General features: G+C 36.7%; 1 protein-coding gene across 3 annotated transcripts in view; it reads left to right on the forward strand.

The window, feature by feature from the left end:
- The window catches only part of FAM210A (family with sequence similarity 210 member A), a 39,759-nt gene that overhangs the window by 10,045 nt on the left and 5,557 nt on the right, over positions 1-24,157 (forward strand). The window contains exons 2-4 of one of the 3 annotated variants that reach the window (XR_012912819.1): positions 12,127-12,636; positions 17,592-17,703; positions 21,426-21,746. Coding sequence is in view for 2 of the 3 variants with exons in the window: in XM_012746212.3 (XP_012601666.1) it covers positions 12,164-12,636; positions 17,592-17,703; positions 21,426-21,659 (819 nt within the window). In the remaining variant the exon portion in view is untranslated. Of the gene's footprint in view, positions 1-12,126; positions 12,637-17,591; positions 17,704-21,425; positions 22,732-24,157 lie in introns of those variants that run through there. The other 2 variants (XM_012746212.3, XM_012746208.3) reach the window with 2 other exon arrangements.

A 24,157-nucleotide genomic window follows, 5' to 3' on the forward strand; every position in this document is an offset into this window, starting at 1 on the left:
TTACTAGCCATGAGAAGGGAGGTCAGACCTGCCTTGTCATTCCTCCTCCCTTCTTGGAGATATGCTTTGTAATTCATTAACAGGCCTAAGGCTATGCAATACAAAGCTTAAACCATACCTATAGGTCATCAGTTTACTTAACAGATCACTTGAGTCTGAGTATATGTCCCATGACTTGTCTCTGATTAACAGACTTCCTTATCTTAACTTAAAATATGCCAAGCCTTTAGACAAAGCTTCATTTCTTTAACCAATTATAAATCAAAGGATCTTTAAAGCCATCTATAACCTGCAATCCCCTCTTTGAGATGTCTCACCATTTCAGACCAAACAAATGTCCACCTTCCATGTATTGATTTATGTCTTTACATGTAATTCTTGTCTCCCAGAAATGTATAAAACCAAATTGTAATGCAACCACAGGGAGACCACTTGCTGAAGGCTTTTTGGGCATTGCTCTCCAGGCCGTGGTCACACAGATTCAGCTCAGAATAGACCTCTTTAAATTATTTTACAGATTTTGGGTTTTTTTCCATTGTCAGTTCAAAGATTCTTTGATTTATAAATTGTTTAAAGAAATAAAGACTTGGTATTGGTAGAAAGGAATGCTTGAGTTAAGATAAAAGGGTCTGTTAATCAGAGAGCTGGCCACAGTATATTCAAAGTGATCTGTTAAGCAAATTGGTGGCCTGCAGGTGTGATGTAACCTTTGCCTTGCATCGCCTTAGGTCCTGTTAATAATTTCATATCTTATTGTCACAAAGAGTTTGTTTTGTCAGTTTTGGGATCTTTGTTTTAAACTGGTCAATTGTAGCTGAACTTCAAAAGGGAAGGCATATAAAGAGGTGTGTCTGTCCTCCCTTCCCTTCGTGGCCAGGAACTCAGTTTTAAGGTTTTTCTGGGGTCCGCTTGGCCAAGAGGCCATCTGTTTAGTCAGCAAGGGTAGCTTAGGATTTTATTTTCAGTTTACAGTGTTCAGAGCAGAAGCAGGGGGACCTGTTGGATTTCAACTGGGAAAAGGGTCAGGGTGGAGCAAGGCACTGGGACTAGAATGTAGAACGACTAAGGGAGTAAAGGCTGCAAATAGAGGTGGCTGCAGAAAGTAGGATGGTGTAGTTTTCAGGATTTCTATTGTGGAACAGAATCACGTCATTTCAAGGTCAAGGACATGACCAGTGAAGTGAATTGCTGAAGAAGCAATTATAATATATTTGGTCTTTGTCCCTGTTCCTGTCACAGAGCTCCTAAAACTAGGACTCAGGAAATTTCCTGAGTCATTGGAGTATCTTATGTTGTTCATAATGAGCCCCCTTTACACCTGAGACTATGCTAGTAAGTTGACTAAAGTCAACTTATGCTTGGCACTATGCAAGAGGCACTATGCTAATAAGTGCCTCTAGGTAGCCTCAGGATGGAGCTACTCACTAGAAATATTAGAGGAATTGATTGCTGGAACTTTGAGCCCCACCCACAAATCTCTAGAAAAGGTGGGGGTAGGAGGTTAATCTCTAAAAAACTCTTGAACAAAATACGTTATGAACATCCAGGTTGCTGAACACATGGAGGTGCTGAGAGAGTGGCATGCCCAAAGAGGGCATGGAAAGCTCCAAAAGCCGCTGGGTACCTTACCTTCTGTATCTTTTCCCTCTGGCTTTTCATCTGTATCCTTTGTAATATCCTTTATAATAAACTAGTAAACACAAATGTCTCCTTGAGTTCTGTGGGCCTTAGGATATTAATCAAATGGAAAGAGGGATTTATCAAGTTAATCAAACCCAGGGTTGGAACTCTGATTTATAGCTGGTAGCTCAGAAGTGTTGGTGACAGCCTATTGCTTATGATTTGTCTGAAGTAGGGGCTAATTTTGTGGGTCTGAGCCCTTAACCTGTGGGATCTGATCTAACTTGAGTTAGTGTCAGAGTTGAATTGAATTATGGGATACCCAGTTGGTGTCCGCTGGAGAATTGCTTTGGTGTGTGTGTGGAAGAACCTGTACATATTTGGTCACAGAAGTGTTCTGTGTTGAAAGTGAGAGTATAGAGAAAAAAAGGGTTTTTTTCCCATATACTAGGATTGTACATGTTTCACCCACATGACATAATGGCAAAAGTTTAGATGAAGGAAGAATATGACCTTGCTTAGCTGGATCAATAGATAAGAAGATGAAGAAGCTAGAACTACCAGTAATAATTACTGGTTTGGCATAGTAAATGCTAGACACTTAACATGCTTTATCTCTTTTAAATGTCATAAATACCATGTGATAAAAGTGTTACTGAACTCCTATTTTAGGGATTATGGAAAAGGCTAAGAAAGGCTTAGCACTCAGGTCTTTCTGATGGCAAAGCCTCTGTTCTCATTGCAATGTGATAACACCTGCCAGAGGGGAGAAGGAAGGGGGTAGAAGTGGAACTGTGAATTCTAGATCCATGGTACCATTACAGACCACCATAGAAACATAGATCCTCTGAAAAGAGATAAAGATATAAATAATTTGTGTAAATGAATATATTTACCTTATAATTTTGGAAAAATCATTGATTTTTTTTTTTTTTAAGTGGTACCGTCGACATTTAAGACTGCTCTGGAAATCAATGAATTATTAATGTACTTCCACAGGAATTCACTAGGGGGCATAATTTGACCTTTTCTGAAGATTAAGAATTTAACAGGGGCTCCATCCTTACAACAGCATGTTTATGTGATTCATTCTAGTATTAGAGAGCTCCAAAAGCCGAATAGGTTGAAGGAGATGGATTATATAGTAGAAATTAAATTGAAGCCATCACCTGCATTAGGGAGCAGGAAACTAAGATCACAGAAAGTACTGTAAACAAACTCGCATGCCTTTACTTTCTCTAAGCAGCAAGCTAAATTTGATTTTAAAACAGTAGTCAAAATGTGATTAAGAGAGATTGAAAGGAATAAATCCTAGGATATTCTTAATCTGTTGAAAGAATAAAATGTGAATTGCCTCCTATTTGGTGACATCGAGGGAGCTTGTGTAATTGGAGGGAATTCTTTTCTTCACTTACCCCTTTTATTCTGTTTAAACCTGCTGACGTCTACGTTTATTCCTTCCTCATACCTGTACATCGGGGTAAGGCTATACTATTGTTAAAAGGAAAACTTCAGACAAATTATATTTAAGAGTTTAATTAGGGAAAGAACAATTCATGAATCAGGCAGACCCCAGAACCAGCTTGCTTTTAGAGTGACTCTGGGGCAGCCCCCAGGTTGGATACCATTTATTGACAGAAAAAGGAAAGTGATATACAGAAAATGGAAATGAGATACAGAAACAGCTGGATTGGTTTCAGCTCAGGTTTGCCTTATTTGAACATGGCCACCTGTGATTGCCTGAAACTCAACTGCTGTGATTGGCTGAGACTCAGCTACTTGTTACAAGAGTAGGTTTACACATCCAGTTAGATTACAATTCACTATGTGTTAGGTTAAACTCAATTTAACAGTATTATCAGTTGTATTTAGCAAGGCCACAGTGTACTTTAAAAAAAAAATCAATAGACTTTATTTTTAGAGAAGTTTTAGGTTCACAGGAACATTAACCAGAGATATTACAGAGTTCCCATATACCCACCCAGGCCTCCACAGTTTCTCCACCAACACCTTGCAGTGGTGTGTACATTTGTTACAATTGATGAATCAGTATTGATACTGTCAACTGAAGAAGTAATAAGGTTCATAAATTTGGAAAGGAGAGCTTTATTTCTTATAAAGGGTTGCAGCCTGCAGGCTGGTCATGTTGCTGGCTGGGAAGCAATAGCCTCAGGCAGAAGCTGACAGCATGTACTTCAAGGGAAAGGCTAGAGGAACAGGAATTTATATTGAGTGGGGGTAGCTGAATATACATATATATTTATTAATAATAAACTATAGGAAGAGTCATGAATATTTGTGAAAAGAGAAACATTCACATACAAAATTGAACTCCATGCTCCTTCATGGGATCCATGTTCAGATAATGGCTGCCTTAGCATGATCCAAGGGTAGAGTTTTTGGCCCTCTGACTTCAAACAGTGAAACAGAGGACATGAAAACCCTCTTTGCACAGCCTTCTTAGATTGTTCAGAACCACTCGATGGTTGCTGTTCGCTTATCAGGAAGAAAGGCTGGTCAGTTGTCATATCAAAACTGAAAAAAAGGAGTGATTATGATATTTGTTTCTGTTTATCCCTTAGAGAAGAAAGCCTGATGGCTGTTATCGGGGGAGGGCATATAAATCGGCATGTTTCATCTCCCACCCTGTCTTGGCTGGGAACACAGTTTTAAGGTTTCTCTGGGGTCCCTGTGGCTTTTAGCCTACTGAATAGGATGCCTATTCAGTAGGGAGGAGGTGGGGAGTAAAGTCCACAGTTTACATTAGGGTTCACTCTTTGTTTTAGACATTTCTGTGAGTTTTGACAAATGCATATGTAACCACCATTCCAGTATCATACAAAATAGTTTCACTGCCCTAAAAATGCCCTACGCTGCACTTACTCATTCCTTTTTTACCCTCATATCTCTGGCAACAATCTTTTTATATGATCTTTTCACTGTCTCCGTAGTTCCGCCTTTTCCAGAAGGTCATATATGTTGGAATCATACAACATATAACTGTATAATAAGAATTATATATTTTTGGTCATCTTCTCCGATTTCTGGCTCAGAGTTCCTAAATCCTTTGTAATGTCCTAAGTGATAAGGTAATAGGAGCATCATTTGTTACAATATTTGGTTTTTGTACAGAGCTCCTAAAAAAACCCTTGGTATTTCCTAAGTGATGGAAATCACTTCAAGAGAAAGGCAATAGGAACAAGAATTTATATTTAGCAGGTGTGGCTTTTTGTTATTTATAATATGCCTTGTAGATTACACCTACCTTTATGCTAATGAGGTGATTTACGGTAGAGCTGCTAGATATAGCCGCAAGATGGGGCTGCTCACCAGAAAAGTCAAGTGATTAAACGAATAGTTCTACCCACCAATCTCAGGAAAGGATTTGGGTGGGAGGCTGGAGTTTAAACTTCAAAAGACCTGTTGAGGCTGGGTGCAGTGGCTCATGCCTGTAATCCTAGCACTCTGGGAGGCTAAGGCAGTAGGATCACTCAGCCTGAGCAAGAGTGAGACCCTGTATCTACTAAAAATAGAAAGAAACTAATTGGCCAACTAAAAATATATAGAAAAAATTAGCACATGCCTGTAGTCCTAGCTACTTGGGAGGCTGAGGGAGGAGGATTGCTTGAGCCCAGGAATTTGAGGTTGCTGTGAGCTGGGCTGCTGCCATGGCACTCTAGCCCAGGCAACAGAGTGAGACTCTGTCCCCCCCCCCAAAAAAAAAGAAAGAAAGAAAAAGAAAAAACCTCTTGAACAAGAGATTTGATGAGCTTTCAGTGTGTGAATGCATCCATATGGTGCCCCCAGCTCCACCAGAACAGAACTTCTGTGCTCTGGACTCTTCCCAACCTCAGCTTCTGTACCTCTGCCTCTGACCATCTCTATCCCTTATAATCTGGTAAATGTAAATAAAGTGTTCCTGGGTTCTGTGAGCCATCCTAGTAAATTATCAAACTTGAGGAGAGGGGTCTTAGGAACCATGATTGATAGCCTATCTGTCAGAATCACAGGTCACAACCTAGGACTTGTGATTGGTGGGCCACCTTACTGGGCTGAGTCCTTAACCCGTGTGATCTGACACTGTCTTCAGATAGATAGTATCAGAATTAAATTAAATTATAGGACACCCAACTGATGTTCCGAGAGTTAGAGAATTGCTTAGCATATAGGGGGAAAACTCCCAAATTATCTGGTCACAGAAGTGTGCTGTGTCTCATTAGGTAGGAGAAAACTTTTTATCAGAGTGTCAAAAATGTTGTGTAGAGAGTATAGAGAAACTGTGTTTTCCCAGAATAACCTTTTCAGATTGGCTTGTTTGACTTAGCAATATGTGTTTAAGGTTCTTCCATGTCTTTTCATAGCTTAATAGCATATTTCTTTTTATCACTGAATGATACTCTCTTGTATAGAAGTACCACAATTTGTTTATCCATTCATCTATTGGAGAACATTTTGATTGCTTCAAAGTTTTGGCAGTTAGGACTAAAGCTGCTTTAAACATCCATGTGTAGGTTTTTGTGTGGATGTAAGTTTTCAGTTCATTTGAGTTAAATACCTAGGAACATGACTGCTGGATCATGTGGTAAGAGTATATTTTTTTAAGAAACTGTCAAACTCTCTTCCAAAGTGACTGTACCATTTTACATTCCCACCAGCAATGAATGAGAGTTCCTATTACTCCACATCACCAGCATTTGATGTCATCAGTGTTTTGGATTTTAGCCATTCTAATAGATTGTGTCATGATGGCTCATTGTTTGTATGTTTAAAAAATTTTTTTACAGATGTATGTCATTGTTTTTAATTTGCAATTATCTGGAGATGTGATGCTGAGCATCTTTTCATATATTTTCCTTCTATATATCTTATTTTTTTCTTTTTGCACATCGATTTAGACAGCTATATATAGCTTATTTAATAAGATGCCTGTTCAGACCTTTATCCCATCTTGTAATTGGGTTGTTTTCTTACTGTTGAATTTTAAGAATTTTTTGTATACAGTCACGTGTTGGTTAATGACAGGGAAATATTCTGAGAAACGTGTCATTAGGCAATTTTGTCACTGAACATTGTATATAGTGTACTTAGACAAATGTAGATGGTATAGCGTATTGCATTGCTCCTAGGCTGCAAACCTCTACAGCATGTTAACATACTGAATACTGTAAGCAATCGTAAGTATTTGTATATCTCAACATATCTAAACATAGAAAAGGTACAGTAAAATTATGGTTTAAAAGATGAAAAATCATACATCTGTATAGGGTACTTACTGTCAATGGAGCTTGCAGGACTGGAAGTTGCTCTGGGTGGGCGAGTGAGTGAGTAGTGAGTGAATGTGAAGGCCTATTGTAGACTTTATAAACACAGGACACTTAGGCACACTAAATTTATAAAAGATATTTCTTTATAATAAGTTAACTTTAGTTTATTGTAATAAACTTTATTTTTTTAAGTTTTGACTCTTGTAAAAACGCTTAGCTTAAAACACAAACACGTTACACAGCTGTATAAAATATTTCCCTTTATATTCTTATTCTATAAGCTTTTTACTATTAAGATAAATCTTTTTTTTTTTTTACTTTTTAAACTTTCCTGTTAAAAACTAAGGCACAAGCACACACATTAGCCTAAGCCTACGCAGGGTCAGGACCCTCAATATCACTGCCTTGCTCCTCCATATCTTATCCCACTGGAAGGTCTTCAAGGGCAATAACACACATGAAGCTGTCATCTCCTATGGTAACAATGCCTTCTTCTGGATACCTCCTGAAGGACCTGCCTGAGGCTGTTTTACAGTAAACTTTTTTTTTGATAAGTAGAAGGAATACACTGTAAAATAATGACAAAAAGTACAGTATAATAAATTCATAAACCAGTAATATCATTTATTATCAAGTATTGTGTACTGTACACAATTGTATGTGCAGTGTGTACTAAGCAGTATCTAAACCATAGGAACTTTTCAGTTCCTTTATCTTACGACACCACCCTCGTCTATGCAGTCCATCATTGACTGAAACTGCCCTCATGTGGCTGGTGACTGTATTGGATACAAGTCCTTTCCTCCCAGTTAGTGGCTTGTCTTTTCACTTATAACAGTGTCTTTCACAGAGTGACATTTCTGTTTTTAATGAAGTCCAACATCAACTTTTTCTTTCATGGATCATACTTTTGGTGGTGTATCTAAATGGTCATTGCCAAACCCAAGATCACTTAAATTTTCTTTCAGAAATTTTATAGTTTCACATTTTACATTTAGGTCTATTGTCTATTTTGAGTTAAATTATGTGAAAGTCATTATAGGATCCGTATCTAGGTTAATTTTTTTGCATATGGATATCTAGTTGTTCCAGCACCACTGGGGAAAAAATCTATCCTTTTTTTTCATCAAATTGTTTTGCTCCTTTGTGAAAGATCTATGTGCCTTTTTTTCTCAGTACTGCACTGTGTTGATTACTGCAGCTTTATAGTAAGTCTTGAAGTCTAGTAGTATCAGTCCACCAACAAATATCAGTCCTTGTTCTTCAGTTGGGTGTTCTAGAAATGTTGACTTTCCATATAAACTTTAGAATCAGGTTGTTGACATGTAAGAAATATTTGCTAGGATTTTGATCGCAATTTTAATGTTGAATCTGTAGATCATATTGATAAACACTGATAATAGTAGTGAGTCTTTCTGTTCATGAACATGGAATATTTTTCCATTTATTTAAACCTTTGATTTCTTTCAGAGTTTTGTAGTTTTCCATATATATATATGTAGATAGATAGATCTTATACATATTTTGTTAGATTTATACCTAAGGTGTTTTTTTGTTTGTTTTGTTTTTTGGTGTTATTATAAGTGGTATTCTTTTTTTAACTTCAAATTCCTATATACCATTGCTAGTATATACAAAAGCAGTTGACTTTTGTATATTGACCTTGTAGCCTGTAATCTTGCTATATTTGTTTATTAGTTCCAGGAGTCAAAAAGACTTCTTACAGATTTTTTTAGATAGTGTAAATAGACAATCATGCCATATGCAAATAAAGACAGTTTTATTTATTCCTTTCCACTATATATCCTTATTTTTATTTTTTATCTTATTGCACTAGCTATGATTTGCAGTTCAGTGTTGAATAGGAGTGGTGAGAGCGATCATCTTTGCCTTGTTCCAGTCTCAGGGGGAAAGTGTCCAGTCTCACACCGGTGTATATAATGTGACTTTAGCTGTAGGTTTGTTGTAGATGTTCTTTATCAATTGAAGTAGTTCCCCTCTACTCCTAGTTTGATGAGAAGTTTGTTTTTTTTTTTAATCATGAATGGGAATTGGATTTTACCAAATGCTTTGGCTCCTTCAGTTTTTTTTTTGTTTTGTTTTGTTTTTTTAGCCTGTTGATATGGTGGGGTTATACTGATTTTCAAATGTTGAACTACCCTTGCATATCTGGATTAAATCCCACTTGGTCAGGGTGTATGATTGTGTTTAGTTGTTGTTGGATTTGATTTGTTAATATTTTCTTGAAGATTTTTGCTTTCTATGTTCATGGGAGATATTGGTCTGTAGTTTTCCTTTCTTGGATTATTTTTAGCTGGATTTAGTATTAGGGTAACGTTGGCCTCATAGAATGAGTTGGGTTGTCTCCCCTCTGCCTTCATTTTCTGGAAGAGATGGTAGAGAAATGGTATTATTTCTTCCTTAAATGTGTGGTAAATTCACTAATGAAACTACCCAGGCCTGGTGTTTTCTTTTTTTTTGAAGGGTTGTAATTGATTCAATTTCTTTAGTAAATGTAGAGTTATTCAGATCTTTTATTTCTCTTTGTGTTAGTTTTGGTAGTTTGTGTCTTTTGAGGACATGGTCCATTTTATTTAAGTTATATTTGTAGGCATAAAGTTAGTTATTCATAGTATTCTTTTATTTCTTTTTTATCGTCTCTGGAATCAGTAGTTATGATCGTTTTTCATTTCTGACATTCATTATTTGTTTTCCCTCTTAGCCTGGCTAGAGATTTATTCTTCTGCCTGTTCTTCTTTCTCTAGTTTCCTAAGGAGGAAGCTCTGCTTATTAAGCTTCAATCTTTCTTCTTTTCTAACATGCGCATTCAAAGCCAGGAATTTTCCTAAAGCACTGCTTTTGCTGCATCCCATGAACTTTGATAAGTTGTATTTTTATTTTAATTTACTTAAATATTTTTAAACTTCTTTTTAGACTTCTTTGACCTGTAGTCGTTTTATTTTTGTTTTATCTTTAGAGGCAGGATCTTGATGTGTTACTCAGGCTGGAGTGCAGTGGCACAATCATAGCTCACTGCTGCTTTAAATGCCTGGGCTCAAGCAATTCTCCCACCTCAGCCTCCTGAGTAGCTAGGACTACAGGTAAAATAATCCTGCCTAGCTTTGACCTATGGTTTTTAGAAGTATGCTGTTTAATTTCCAGATGCTTGGGGTAGGCAGAGGGTGGTGGTTCCAGCTATCTTTGTGTTAATGGTTTCTATATTAATTCCATTGTAGTTTGAAAACATGTTTTGCATGATTTCCGTTCTTTGGTCTGTCTTCTTGAATATTCCATGTAAGTTGAGTAGAATGTGTATTCTGCTGTTGTTGAATGGAATGGTCTATAAATGTCAATTAGATCAAGCTGATTAATATTGTTGTTTAGTTTAACTATATCTTTACTGACTTTTCTGCCTGCTGCATCTGTCAATGCCTGATAGGGGTGTTAAAGTCTCTAACTGTAATAGTGGAATTGTTGATTTCTCCTTTCAGTTCTGTCACTTTTTACCTAATTTGTTTTGATGCTCTCTTGTTAGGTATATACATGGTTCGTATTGTTGTATCTTATTTTCATTATTTTTATGTTGTTATGAAATTACTCTCTTTATCACTGGTAATCAAAGAATTTCTGAAGTCTACTTTGTCTGAAATTGATCTCCAGTGTTACTTTTTTGTTCTACTGCATCACATGTTGTCCAATCCAGTATCACTTTTTTAAAGGCTTCCTAGGTGCCTGTTTATTTTGCAAGATTTACAGTTTCACTTAGCAACTCATTTGCATTGTGTAATTGGATTATCTGTGACAGTCTGATAAGGAGCTGATGTTAATTATTCATTAGAGGGATGAAACAGGTGATTAGTTTTATAGGTGGATAATTCATTGATAGATGTTTTTATTTGATGACAGTTTTTGTTTCTCTAGTCAACTTCATACCCTAGATAATGAATATTCATTTATAATGTAGTATCTGCATTTACTGGAGTGCTAATTTATTGGGGTGCTAATGCAAACCCTACTGACTCTTATTTAGTATATGATTAAAAAATAAGAAAATCTATTCTCTCAACATGTTAGAAGTAGTTAGGTAGCTGGGGTGGGGATGAGGTTGGGGGACATGTAGTGCTTCCTGATGTTGAAGGAAGGGAACTGGTTTACTATATAGTAATGACTACTATGATTACATCTACCACTGGGGAAACCTATGTTTAGAGAGATTAAGTTGTTCAAAATAATACTGTTAACTCAGTTGGGTCTATCTTATTCCAAAGTCCATGTTCTTTAAAAATTACATTATATTATCTTTTGAAACAAAGTTTTAGATATCTGAGAAAGTCTCCAATTTATTTTATAATTCTCTTTAAGAGATAGGGTTTTGCTATGTTGCCCAATCTTGAGTGCAGGAACTATTCACAGGCATGGTCATAGCATACAACAGCTTCAAACTCCTTGGGCTGAAGTGATCTTCCTGCTTTACTCTCCCAAGTAGCTGGAACTACAGGCATAAGCTACTGCGCCCTGCTATCTTGTAATTCTTAATTCCACATGACACCAAAAGAAATAATGAAACATTGCTGTATACTTTTATTTCTCTCTACCTGTGATATGGGGTAACAAAGGAGATAAATATGAGGCTATTTCTTCTCACTGACTATTCAGTGATGTAAGAGGCTTACAATTTTATATAACTTAGTCTAAAGGCAATATAGAATAAATGATATTGATATCAACTATTCATAAGATCTTAACATTTGTAATAATAATACTTGTGTGATGCTATTAGTTTACAAAGGCACCTTTATGTCAGAAATTTCATGTAATTCTTATAGCAGCCTTGTGAAGTAACCCTCATTTTACTAATTGACTTGGGTTTGGAGTCTGAAAGGGAATTGCATGGAATTATGTCCCCAGAACATCAGAACCCAGATCTTAGGTTTTATTCCACTACACTACCCTGCTTCTGTGTAAAGTAACAGAAGCCCTACAAATATCCCTTCTGTGGTTATAAAATAGCCTCAAAACATTATCCCCCATGATGTCTGCTGGACTGGTTTACCATATCATATTTAAATAATGGGTTTTAGTGAAATTTTAAAATTATACTGTATCAAAACTGTATACCTTAACATTAATTTCTGTGAGTTATGTAGCACTGTCTGTCCTTTTACTTCCTAATAGTTAATGATTGATTTTTAAGTGGATTGGTTTAAAATGGAAACGTGTGTATTATCTAATTTTTTTTTAGTTTCTATAGAAGCTGAAATCTATCACCATTCTTCAAAATGCAGTGGAATATACCATGGACTGTATCTCGACTGGCACACAGGACATGCTTAGAACCACATAAAGCTGCTGTTTTTGGACACTGTCAAAACATAAATGGACTATTACTTTTGCATAATGCTGAATCCAAAGTGGGTTTGGTTCGAGGCCCTCAGAGACAATGGTTGCACTTATGTGCTGCCCAGTGTGTTGCAAAGGAAAGGAGGCCATTGGATGCTCATCCACCCCATCCCGGGATCCTTCACCATAAACAGTGGAAGCAAGATGTTTTATCCAAGAGGGTTTTATCTTCCAGTGCTCCAGCCCAAGGAACTCCAGAAAAAAAGGAAGAGTCTGATCCTTTACAAGACAAATCTATTAGTCTGTATCAGCGATTTAAGAAAACATTTAGACAATATGGAAAAGTTTTGATTCCAGTGCATCTAATAACTTCTTGTGTTTGGTTTGGAACATTTTATTATGCAACCCTAAAGTAAGTTTTTGCTTGGTTGAATACCTTTCCCTGTTTTATCAGAATGTTAATCTTCTTAATTAGTATACTATTGATAACCTTAAATAGATTTTTAAATGCTTTAGTGTCTCATTGATAGCTACTTTTCATAGCTTTTTTTCACATTTTAATAGTAATAGCTAACATTTGCTTACTGTGTCCATCAGGCAGCTTGCTGAGTTTTTTAACTATATTATCTCCAGTAATCTTCACAGCAACCATATGAAACAAGTAATATAATTTTACCCATTTTCTGATTGAGAAAATAGATTAGGCAAGAAATAAGAATAACTCAGCTGGTAAGAGGTGGAGCCTGGACTAAAAACCCAGTTAGGTTTGTCTTATCTCAAGCACGTGCTCCTCATCACTATGCTGCTCTCATCTCAACATTCAGGAGAGCACAGAAATAAAATATCACATTTAGAGATTTGGCAGTACCATGAACTCCATCATTAAAATAATATTTCTTATATCTACTTTGCCATACAAGGTTTTGGTTGGAGATTCATAGGATATTTTTGCTAAAACCTGGCTAATACCTGTTGTAGACTCAAAAATGTACCAATTATACTTTGATATTATTCGTGTCAAATAAATGTCAAGATAAGGTCTTTTGTTCTGATGAGAACTAAATTTGGTGGGCCTACCCTTCCAATGTTTGAAACATAAAATTTCTAAATGCATCTTCTTACATACTGTTCCTTCTGTTTAAGGTAAGTTATTTTCTTCACACTGCTTTAGGAGCAGGAGTACCAGTGATTCCCCGTTTCTGCCTCTAGTGGATCTAGTGCCCACGTGAATGGCTTTGACACTTCAGTATACTCTTCTAGTAGGTGTAGAATTCTTTTATACTCTCCAAAGTCCAGTGTTTTTCAGTACTTGATTATATTTAATTGCTTGATATTAAACATGATATAGTTTTGTGTTTAAAGTACCTATCCCATGATGATGGGATGAAGACTTTATTTTGGGAAACAGGATTACAAAGGTTTCTTTGCAAAAGTTATAAAAGTATTTTTTTTCATCTTGTATAATTGATGCCACTGTTTCTCTTCATATCTTTCCATATATTCCTGTTATTCAGTTATATCCTTCTTCATTGTGTATGATTTTCTTCAAGGATTGTACCTTTCCTTCCAGAAGATTCTTCTATGCATACTTTATGGAATTATTTCTTTGTTTATTAATGACATTTTCTGGACATGTTGAAATATAAAATTTAAAAATAGCTATTTTTATAAAATATCTGTAGAAGTCTATAACTAAAAGCAGACCCCCAAATAATCTAGTGATATTACTTATACTGAAGATTTTTTTCATTGTTGTCTCAGACCTCAGGTAATTGTGGGTGATATTCTGTCATCCCCTATGAAATGCAGCTTTCTTAGTTTTTTCCTTCCCTCTCTTTTTCTGCAGAATGCTTATGTGTCAACATGGTAGTAACATTGTCCACTTTAAAGTCATACCCCTTATCCATCACAACTTGCTTTTGGGCTTTCTTTTAGCATGGGACCTGGTTGCCAGACTCCCACTACTGCCCAGCTGTGACCATTGGGCCAATCCTGTCATAGCATCGCATAGCTAATTTATATTATGCAGGATAGGCTGCTTCCCACAACTGTCCTCCTTAGTGTTTTTATTAGATCATGAATACTTCAAAAATTGTAAGTTGATTGGTTCTAAGTGAAGATCTTAATCATAAGTAATACTTAGAAAATAGAACTCGTGGATTAGAAAAAAAGGAACTAGGATATGTTTGAATGGCAGAGTATCTGTCACTGTGAGATGATTTTATTGTAAAATTGAAGTTGATTGTATTAAATACCAGTTTTTAATTCAATTGACAAGAGGCTAGTTCTATTTTAGCTTTTTTTTTTTTTTTGGCTGGAAAAAGATCTCTGTTATTTACTTGTTGCCTACTTACTATTAAAAGAAAGCGAAAAATAGTTTGTAGCTGGAAGGATGGACATTTGACACCATGCTGCATTACTGACCAGTGTTTGTCTTAGTTACTCCGACATTCACATTACTGCCTTTCTAGGCACTGTAGAGCAAAATGTCAATTCTATATTTAGTTAATTCAGTGATAAAGTTCTCAGGCTTTTGAAATATTTTATTTCAGGGAGTTCTAAATTGTGCATGCTAATAGGTTTTATTTTAGACTAAGCTTTGTTGCTTCGCCTGTCTGGCAGAAGCTTGCAGAGATCTTATGTCTTCTGACCAGAGTGCTCTGTTCACTCAAATGTGGTTCAGTAATGACGGTGTTGTCCCTGCGTTTAGATGCCTTGTGTTTGGGGCCTCAAGTTACAGATTCACTCTGAGGCACAAACCTGACTTACTTTTACTGCACTTTATCCGGACAGTGAATGTTGTTTGGCCCCTGTGTGTTCGATATCTCTTGAAACATCCATAAAGCTCGCAGTTTGTGAAGCGCAGGTTCCTGTCTGTCCATGAGAACTCAGAGTAGAAAGACACAATGTATGTTTCTGTCTGAATCAGACCCTCACCATTGCTTCACGTTTAGCAATTCCAAAGGAAATGGAGGTTATTTTTAAGAAAATCAAGTCATCTAGTCAACAATTTAGAAATGAGTAGAACTAGGTGCTTACCTAGGATATAAGCCAACGATGTACTTACAGCTTGTGCATGGTGTCCGAGTTTATTATCGTCTGATCTTTATGATAAAGGGTTTTTTTTTTAAATCACTCTTTTATTTGGCCAGATGTTCATCTTTTTTCTTCACAGTTGCTGTTAAATATAGATTTTATATATTGGGCCTACTTGGAACTAGGAAATGATTAATGAAATAATTTTGTACTTGGTACTAGAAGGTGTAAGTGGCCTGGTATGGCAGGATGGAAGCATGTGTAGTTATTTTAGTGACTTCATTAGATCCAGAGAATAGCTAACTCTGTAATTCTGAACCTTACCTTAATGGGATTCTGTTGTTATCTAGAAAGAGATTTGAAAAATAATTCAAGGTGGAGATAGAAATAACCAGATTGGACTCTGTTGATTTTTAAATTTACCTCTTTAAAGATCCTTTAACTAGTTCTGGTTTCCTCTTATTTTTGATGATTGGTCATTTTTAACATTTCTTTCTTGTTGATTGTCAGCCATGTCTACTCCCTTATTGCATAGTATAATGTAAAATCACAGAGAGGGATACCTTTCCCCAGGTAACCAAGTTATTTTTTCATATTAAAAATAAATAAGAGTTCAGAGCTAGCATAATAATAATGGACCCAGGCAATTACCATTCTTAATGACAAAGGGAAAGATACATGTACAGTGGAGTGGCCTGGGGGCCCTGCTTTAACCAAACTCATTGACACCAGGGATGGGACAGACTGGCCTTATGTGACCCCTGTTGTGCTGACTGACACAGCATCTACCGAGTCATTTTCCTGTGGGAAAATATTTAACCTGAATCTAATCGTGAGGAAACGATCAGACAAACTCACATTAAGAAGTGCCCTATATATCAAAAGAGAAAGGTAGAATGTAAAAAGCAGAGAGAGAGACATCCTGCCAGGCAGTTAATGTGGATGCTTTAAAAGTCTCGATATCAAGAAAGACATCCTGGCCGGGCGCTGTGGCTCACGCCTGTAATCCTAGCTCTTGGGAGGCCGAGGCGGGCGGATTGCTCAAGGTCAGGAGTTCAAAACCAGCCTGAGCAAGAGCGAGACCCCGTCTCTACTATAAACAGAAAGAAATTAATTGGCCAACTGATATATATATAAAAAAAAATTAGCCGGGCATGGTGGCACATGCCTGTAGTCCCAGCCACTTGGGAGGCTGAGGCAGAAGGATCGCTTGAGCCCAGGAGTTTGAGGTTGCTGAGAGCTAGGCTGACGCCACGGCACTCACTCTAGCCTGGACAACAAAAGTGAGACTCTGTCTCAAAAAAAAAAAAAAAGAAAGAAAGAAAGACATCCTGACTTCTCCAGAAAAGTGCTGGGAAAAACCTACAGAGAAAGGGAGACTAGTAAGACAGGAAAAATAGCAATAAGGGACATACAGGGACAATTTAGGGAATTTTGAGCTAGATGAGATTTTAAGTAATATATTATGGTATTAATACATACACTATTGTGTATGTTAAATTTTCTGAATGTGACAATTATGTTTATGTTGTTGAATGTCCTTGTTCAGATTTAGGGATGAAGGGTCTGCAAAACTACACACAGTGAGAAAGAGAGTGAGTGCACAAGCGGGAGACCAAGAGCCATTGTGGCTAATGTTAATAATTGGGAAACTGAAAAAAATCAGGGCCTAACAGCTCAGGTTGGAAACTTTTTCTGCTTTCTCTTTCTACCTCCAAAAATCTATTGCAGTTTATGGTTATTGCTTCTTTACCTGCCTTTTTAGTGTGTTAATAGAAACATCCTTTTGGAGATATTGAAGTTTTCATCAAGCCCATAGAATCATTTATTCTTTGCATAATAACACAATAAGGGATGTTAAAATACCCCTTGCTTTTACAATGTGATTTTAAAGGTAAAAATCTTAGGTCTTGAAATTTGAGTTGGAGCATTCTAAGGAAATAGTATTTGGTTGAGGAAACTAAGATCAAGCAAATGATTCTGATGCTTTTCTTATAGTTTACTTAGAGCTATTAATTTTGTTCTAATAAAGGCTTCCATTTTCTAAACATACTAAAACTAGGATGCTCCCATGCAGAAGTAAACTAGAATTTGCAAGCTATAAGGGACAACGTGACAATGATGTCTTTGTACATCAAGTAAGATATTTTCTTAGAGTGCAATTAAAGTGCTTAATAATGCAGAATCAACTTTTAAATAATTTAATACAAATTATAGAAACAAAACTTAATACAAATTATAATAAAGTGTGGTTTGGGTATTTTCAGATAATTTTTGAAAGTATCCTTAAAAGTTTGTACATATGTAAATTACTTTTTGTTTTTTTCATAGAGGAGTGAATGTTGTTCCTTTTCTGGAACTCATTGGGTTACCTGACAGTGTGGTAAACATCCTTAAAAATTCCCAGAGTGGAAACGCAATAACAGCATATGCCATGTTTAAGGTGGGTACTCTTATAAACCAGTTGCTACTCAGACTTAACCAGTGACCAGCTTCCTTCCCCATAAAACTCCATGTTAGCTCCCAGTGGGTTTTTTTGGCAACTTAAGACACTATTTCATCTCTTACTTGTCATGAATAAAGTAAAGTTATAAAATTAAAGTGTTAAGTGTGGTTTTAAGAAATGCCTTAAAAATACATAGATCATTCATAACCTGCTGTGATTCGACAGATGTTAGATTTGTGTATTTTTCTATGGCAGTAGTCACCTTTTGAAATTTCTTCTATTGATAAATGGAAATATAATTATTTTAAGACACACTTATTTTTCCTTATTCAGGAATCCACATGCCACCTGAGTGATTAGCAAAATTTAGCATTTATTTTTCTGTTTAATTTCATCTTAGCAAGTAAAATAGTAAGGTCTAATTCAAATTTTTTTATGTGATAAACCTTTTTTGTTAGATGTTATGTATGTTTCATTTTAGAAGTTCATAATCTTTATAACTTCTCTGGATTCAGACGTCGTCTTTATAAATAAGTTTCTACACTTATGGATCTTTATTTTTGAAGGGAAAACTCATTGTAAATTGTGGAATTTAACCATATTAATCTCATTTTCTCAATTGACAAATTCACATGAGATTCTATGAAGCTTCTACCTGAGAAAGAAAACAGGTAGAAAATGCTTGGAAACTAGATGTTATTTTATTTTAATTCTGTTGTATAAGAATAGCTGGAGTTACAGTTATATAGTATTACTCAATAGTAACATTGTTTTAGTCTGTCATCCTTATTAGAAATCCTCTGAAATTTTGGAATCTTTCCTCATTTATTATAATGTTAGCTAGAGGGGTAAAGCTTAATTTCTGAGTTTTCTACATTGAAGATTATTAAATTAATAAATTATCAAGTTTCTAGTCTATAATGGGTATAATTTAACCTTAGTAAGTCACACTATCCAGAAGATTTAAGCCATTTTCCTAGTTTTAATTGCTCCTTATTCCACATTCCCATAAAATGCTTATAGCTCTGGCAGTTCATAGCAGTGTCTCTGATTTTTTTTAAGTGTTTGTTTTCTTTATTTGATTAGGGGCTCCTAGGAATTCAGAATCATGTCTTCTTTCTTTTTGTGTTTTCACTTTGCCTGGTATTGTGCCGAGTTGGTGAATAAATACCCAGCACATGTGTGCGTGTCTGGGTTTGAAGCATGAAGCTGCACTTGCGGGTAGATTAGTATCCATGATGTTTCTTTCCCCTCGCCATCCCTCTGGCAGGTGGAAAATGGGAGGGAATTCTCCTGTGTATTTTCTGTAACCCACAGTTTCTCAAATAGAACAACAAACACAGATTTATTGCTTCATGAAGGCAAAGCCCCAAAATGAAATGTGGCAGAGATGAGAAAAGAATGCTTTGAGTGTGGCACTGTGGCACTTGGCTGGGATGTGCTTATTAACTCCCTTACTCTCGCTTTGAAATGCACCCATAGTTTTAGTCAATAATTGGTGGAGCTCCTGCTGTGTGCCAGGTGCCATGCTAGGTCCTGGGAATGCACTAACTAAGTAAGACAGCACAAAATACCTGCCCTTGGGGAGCATATAGTCTGGTGAGTAGGGTACGGTGGGGATATAGTTGGAGAAACAAAGGTGAAGTTAACATGCGCTCACACACAGAGTGGTAAGTGCTAAGAAGAAAGAAGAAACCAGGGATGGTGGGGGTGTGTATATGGTATTTGTTTTTCAGGGGCAGGGTTGCAATTCTAGAGGGAAGGCCTTGCTGAGCAGGCAGAGAGCAGCTTCCAGGAAGAATAGCTTTGCAAGCAGAGGAAATCCCAAGGGCAAGGTCCTGAGGCTGCAGGATACTGGGAGCGTCTGAGGGATACTGGCGAAGCCAGTGTGTCTGGAATGAGTGAGCAGAGCAGAGATAGGAGTTTCAGATCAGGGTGGTCTTGTAGGGCCTTGTAAGGACCTCAGCTTTCACTCTGTGGCCATGGAAAGCCACAGAGCAGTTTTAAGCATCTGACCTCTGTTTCAGCAAAATCTCTTTGGCTGCTGTATTGAGAACAGACCATAGTAGGGCCAGGGGAAAGCTGAGGGACTTGACATGAGACATATTGTAGTGTTTCTAGGTGGGAGGCGATGGTGGCAGGACCCTGACAGTAGCAGGAAGAGTCTTCAGCTGTCCCACTTCAAACTTGTTCTTACCAAAGTCTTCCCCAGCTCAGGAAAATGGCAACTCTATCCTATTCTTCCAGTTGCTCAGGCCACAACATGAGAAGGCTTCAATTCCTCTCTTTCTATTACATAATCTGTGTCCAAACCATTAGAAAACCCCATCAGCTCCTTCCAGTACCTTATAGCCTAGGTGCATGGTAGGCTGTATCATCTCAGATTGCTGAGATGTAAGTATACCCTATAATGTTCACACAACGATGAATTTGCCTAACAACATGTTTCTTAGAATGTATCCTCCATTGAGTTGGAAATTTTGACATGACAGTATTAAGTTTTGAGATCGTATTAGACATGCAAGTATAAATGAGTAGGTGGTTGCATGTGCGGGAATTCAGGGGAAAGGTTCATTCTGGAGATCTAAATTTAAGAACCATCAATGTATAGATAGCAGTAAAGATATGAAACTGGACAAACCAGCAAGAAGAGTGAGTAAGGAAGGTGGAGAAAAGAAGAGGTCCAGGGACCAGGCGTTGTCACACCATGCTCAGAAGTGGGCAGATGGGGAGGAATTGGCAAAAATGAAGAGGTTAGGATCAGCTATGATCTGGAAGGAAGCCAGACAGGTGAGGGCCTGGCAGCCAAGTAAAGGAAGTTCCTAGGATGCAAAGTGAAAAGCTGTCACAGAGGCTTCCAGTGGTTCAGGCACTGGTTACAAGTTGATACTTGGGTTTGGTTTCATAGAGGTCACTGTGGCTTTGATGAAAGCAGTTTTGGTGGAAAGGTAGGGTTGAAAGCTTGGTTGGAGTGAGTGCAAGAGAGAAATTGGAAATAGAGCACAGACACCTCTTTCAAAGCACACAAACGATTTCAACTCAGAATGTGATGCAGCCTCTTTGCTTTTATGATTCTCTTTGACCAGTCGTCTACTATTTAGTTTTGATCCTTAAATCTCTGATCAGAGTTAAACCCTCTATGCCATTTTACCACTTTTGGCCTCACGGAAGTTTCCTGCTGGGATTCCAGAGTCAGAGTGGACTGTGAAAAGGTAGCATAGGCCTGGAAAAGTCAAAGGAAAGGCAGTTGGAAGTGAAGCTGAACTAAATCCAGAAAAGAATGAATGTTGGACTCAGGCTCTGCCTCTCACCATTTGAAGAAGTTTGCTTCTAGTTTTGCTTCAGATGTAAAGCATTTGTCAGGTTGGCAAGGGTTTTGAGGAATAGAACATGTGTGTCTTCATTGTTCTTAGTGGTACCAAGCCACCCAGGTTCCCTAGCATGCAGGTAGAGTTGTCAGTGCTACTGGCTGTGATGATTCTGTAGTCATGGGTGAGGTTGTATAGGGGGACAAACTTTGACAAAATGAATTCACAGAAGGAGCATCCCTTATTAGGAGGAGAAACCATATAGGATGTTACTATTAATACATTAACTTTGTGAAACAACAAGGTAATTTATACTGATTGGTTATTACCAAAATTTTAATTTCAACTTTGTTTTGTTTAAGATGATAGTCATAATCAGATGGTGATCTGCCTGTTTGCTTTTCTCTTAAGATTGCAACACCCGCCCGATATACTGCGACTCTGGGAGGAACGTCCATTACTGTAAAGTATTTGCGCAGTCATGGTTACATGTCGACACCACCACCTGTTAAGGAGTATCTACAGGACAGGATGGAAGAGACTAAGGAGCTCATCACAGAGAAGATGGAAGAAACAAAGGATAGACTTACTGAAAAGTTACAAGAAACCAAAGAAAAAGTTTCTTTTAAGAAAAAAGTGGAATAGGGTGCCTTATATAACAGGGTATAGAAAATTCCTACACTTTAACCCTTTGGAAACTGGGCAAAGATATATGCTTCTGATTATTTTTTGGTTAGTTGCCTAAATATACTTGTTCTCTGAGGGTTAAAGAACTAAGATATCTTTTTAAAGTTAAATATTAGTAGAAAAATCAGTGTTTTTTGAAAAGAAGAAGAATTTCATATCAATGGCAGCATTAAGCAGTGGTTAATGTCTTATATGTCAGAGTTCTTCTTCAAGGTCTTCAGAATCATATTTGCTTTGTGTTTTGTTGCCACCTGTAATTTATACAGACTAGGCAATTGACTCCTTGAATAAGTGATGTGACCCATAGGCTGTTAATACAGGATCTTAATCTTTTTTATTCATTAAGGTTGTAACTATATTCAGTTCTTAATGTGGAGACAAACTAGCATCATCAAAACTGCCTGTGAATGGAAGGGTATTTAGTCTTTATAAAAACAGTATATAAGTTAAATACAGTTAAAATACAGACCTTATATGATGAAAATTGAATAAAAATTCAGCCATATATATGTAAATAAGATGTATTAGTTATATGTAAATGAAAATCGACCCTTTAAAAATGATTTTTACTTGAAGCTTGTCATAATCAGTTTTTTAAAGCAAATATATATGGCAATAGTACTTTTTCAAACTTGTGTATTGGTGGTGATCACCTCACACATAAAACTTTATTGTGAGTTGTTTGCGTCCTCTTCAACTCGTATTTCAGAGGGAAGGTAAAAAATCATTATATTTTAAATTTGTTGTTGAAGTCAAATATTCTTCAGCAGCAACTCAAACTCATGTTTCTCGGCAGAAAAAGGTTGGGGGCTTACTCTGCCTGGGGTGGGGACGGGCCTTGCCTCAGCGAACCAGTACAATTTTCTCATGTCTTATTTTCAGAGTTAGTGTTTATTTCATTCTGGAGTAAATTTTAAAATTATAGCTGCTGCTTTTTCTCTAACATTGAAGGAAAATACCCTTGCTTGAGCATTCTACTTAATTTTATTTTATAGCAAAACTGTCATTAAATTATCTGCTTGGAATGAAATTTAGCTGTTATCAGATATGAACGTTGTGGAGATTGTGGGTGTGTTTGAGTATGTATGTGTCTGTTTCCTTTTGTTCTATGTTTACTTCTGTTCTAACCTTGGAATTGTTAATTGGAGGAGGGCATGGCTTCCTTGTAGGTTGTCGTTGTTTGGACTTACCTGCTGGGGCAAGAGAATATCAGAGAGTTTGCCACATAGTCACATGGGGATCTCTGCTGTTCATTAGGATCTTAGTTTGGCCAAATTTAGAGATTACTTTAAAGGGGAAAAAATTTACATTTGATACATCTGATCATTATATTGGAACACTTTTTAAATGAATATGCTGTGGTTGGAATCTTTCTTTTCTTCTAGGGATGGGGAGAGTCATGGGAGAGTGCTGCCGTGTGTCTCTGTTGCCCGCAGACTTGGGCAAGAGCACTGTTTGTCTCCTGATGCAGGAGAATTAAGTACACTATTTCACATTGTTGGTGCATTTTCAAATCCAAACGTGATTAACATGTTTTAGCATGTTTATTAAATTCACATTTTTATAGATATTAAATAAGATATTATCAAATTTCTTGTTCTTTTTTAACTTATGCAGAAAAACTTCTGTGTTAAAATCTTCCTTCTCCTTTTTACATTGCACAGGGCATATTTTCCAGTGGGGATAAATTGGGGCTTCCTGGAAGTTACTAATAATCTTGAGACTAAAATTTGCTTTTCCTGAGCAGACATCTTTTATTCAGTCCATTTGAGGTTTGTTGCATCCAGTTTCATAATTGTGTTTGTCCAGTTACAGAAAATGAGGTACTGCTTTATGAGGACTTTGAAATTCTCTGGTAAAAATCCTCTGAAGATGTGGGAAGTTCTGTCGTCATCATTTGACACCAGGATTTATCCAAAAATGCTCTTGCTGGCATATTGCTGACCTAGTCCTTAAGGCAAACTGCAAATAGCTTAAACAGGGACCCCTGTCATATGTTGAGTTTGGAATATTAATAGACTGACAATATAGTAACGTATGCCAAGTTAAATTATGGAGAATATATATATATATAATAAGTATAGTTTTGCTGTGTATAGTAGACCTCATTTCATTTGTAGTAAATCTTGCACTTGGTACGGACCGGGTATGGAGGCACCTGTGGCTGAGATTAGCCTACATAAAATGCAAAAAAAGGGTTTGTTCAGCAAATTAATAATTGAGATAAAAGATGGGAGTAGGTAAGAGATTCAATCTATTCAAGAGTATGGGCAAAACCAACCTTTTAAAGTACCACATCCAAAAAAATGTCTTTGATTGAGACAGCCTTTTGTATACAGCAGGGTGCTGTTTACAGATTTCAACAAAAGAGAAAAAGATTACTTATATTGAGATTACCTTCCTCCTAGTAATGAAGATAATAAAATGATGCCTTCGAATATAATCTTGTGTTTATT

Source organism: Microcebus murinus, chromosome 17, assembly GCF_040939455.1.
Source record: "Microcebus murinus isolate Inina chromosome 17, M.murinus_Inina_mat1.0, whole genome shotgun sequence".
NCBI classification, from domain to species: Eukaryota; Metazoa; Chordata; class Mammalia; order Primates; family Cheirogaleidae; genus Microcebus; species Microcebus murinus.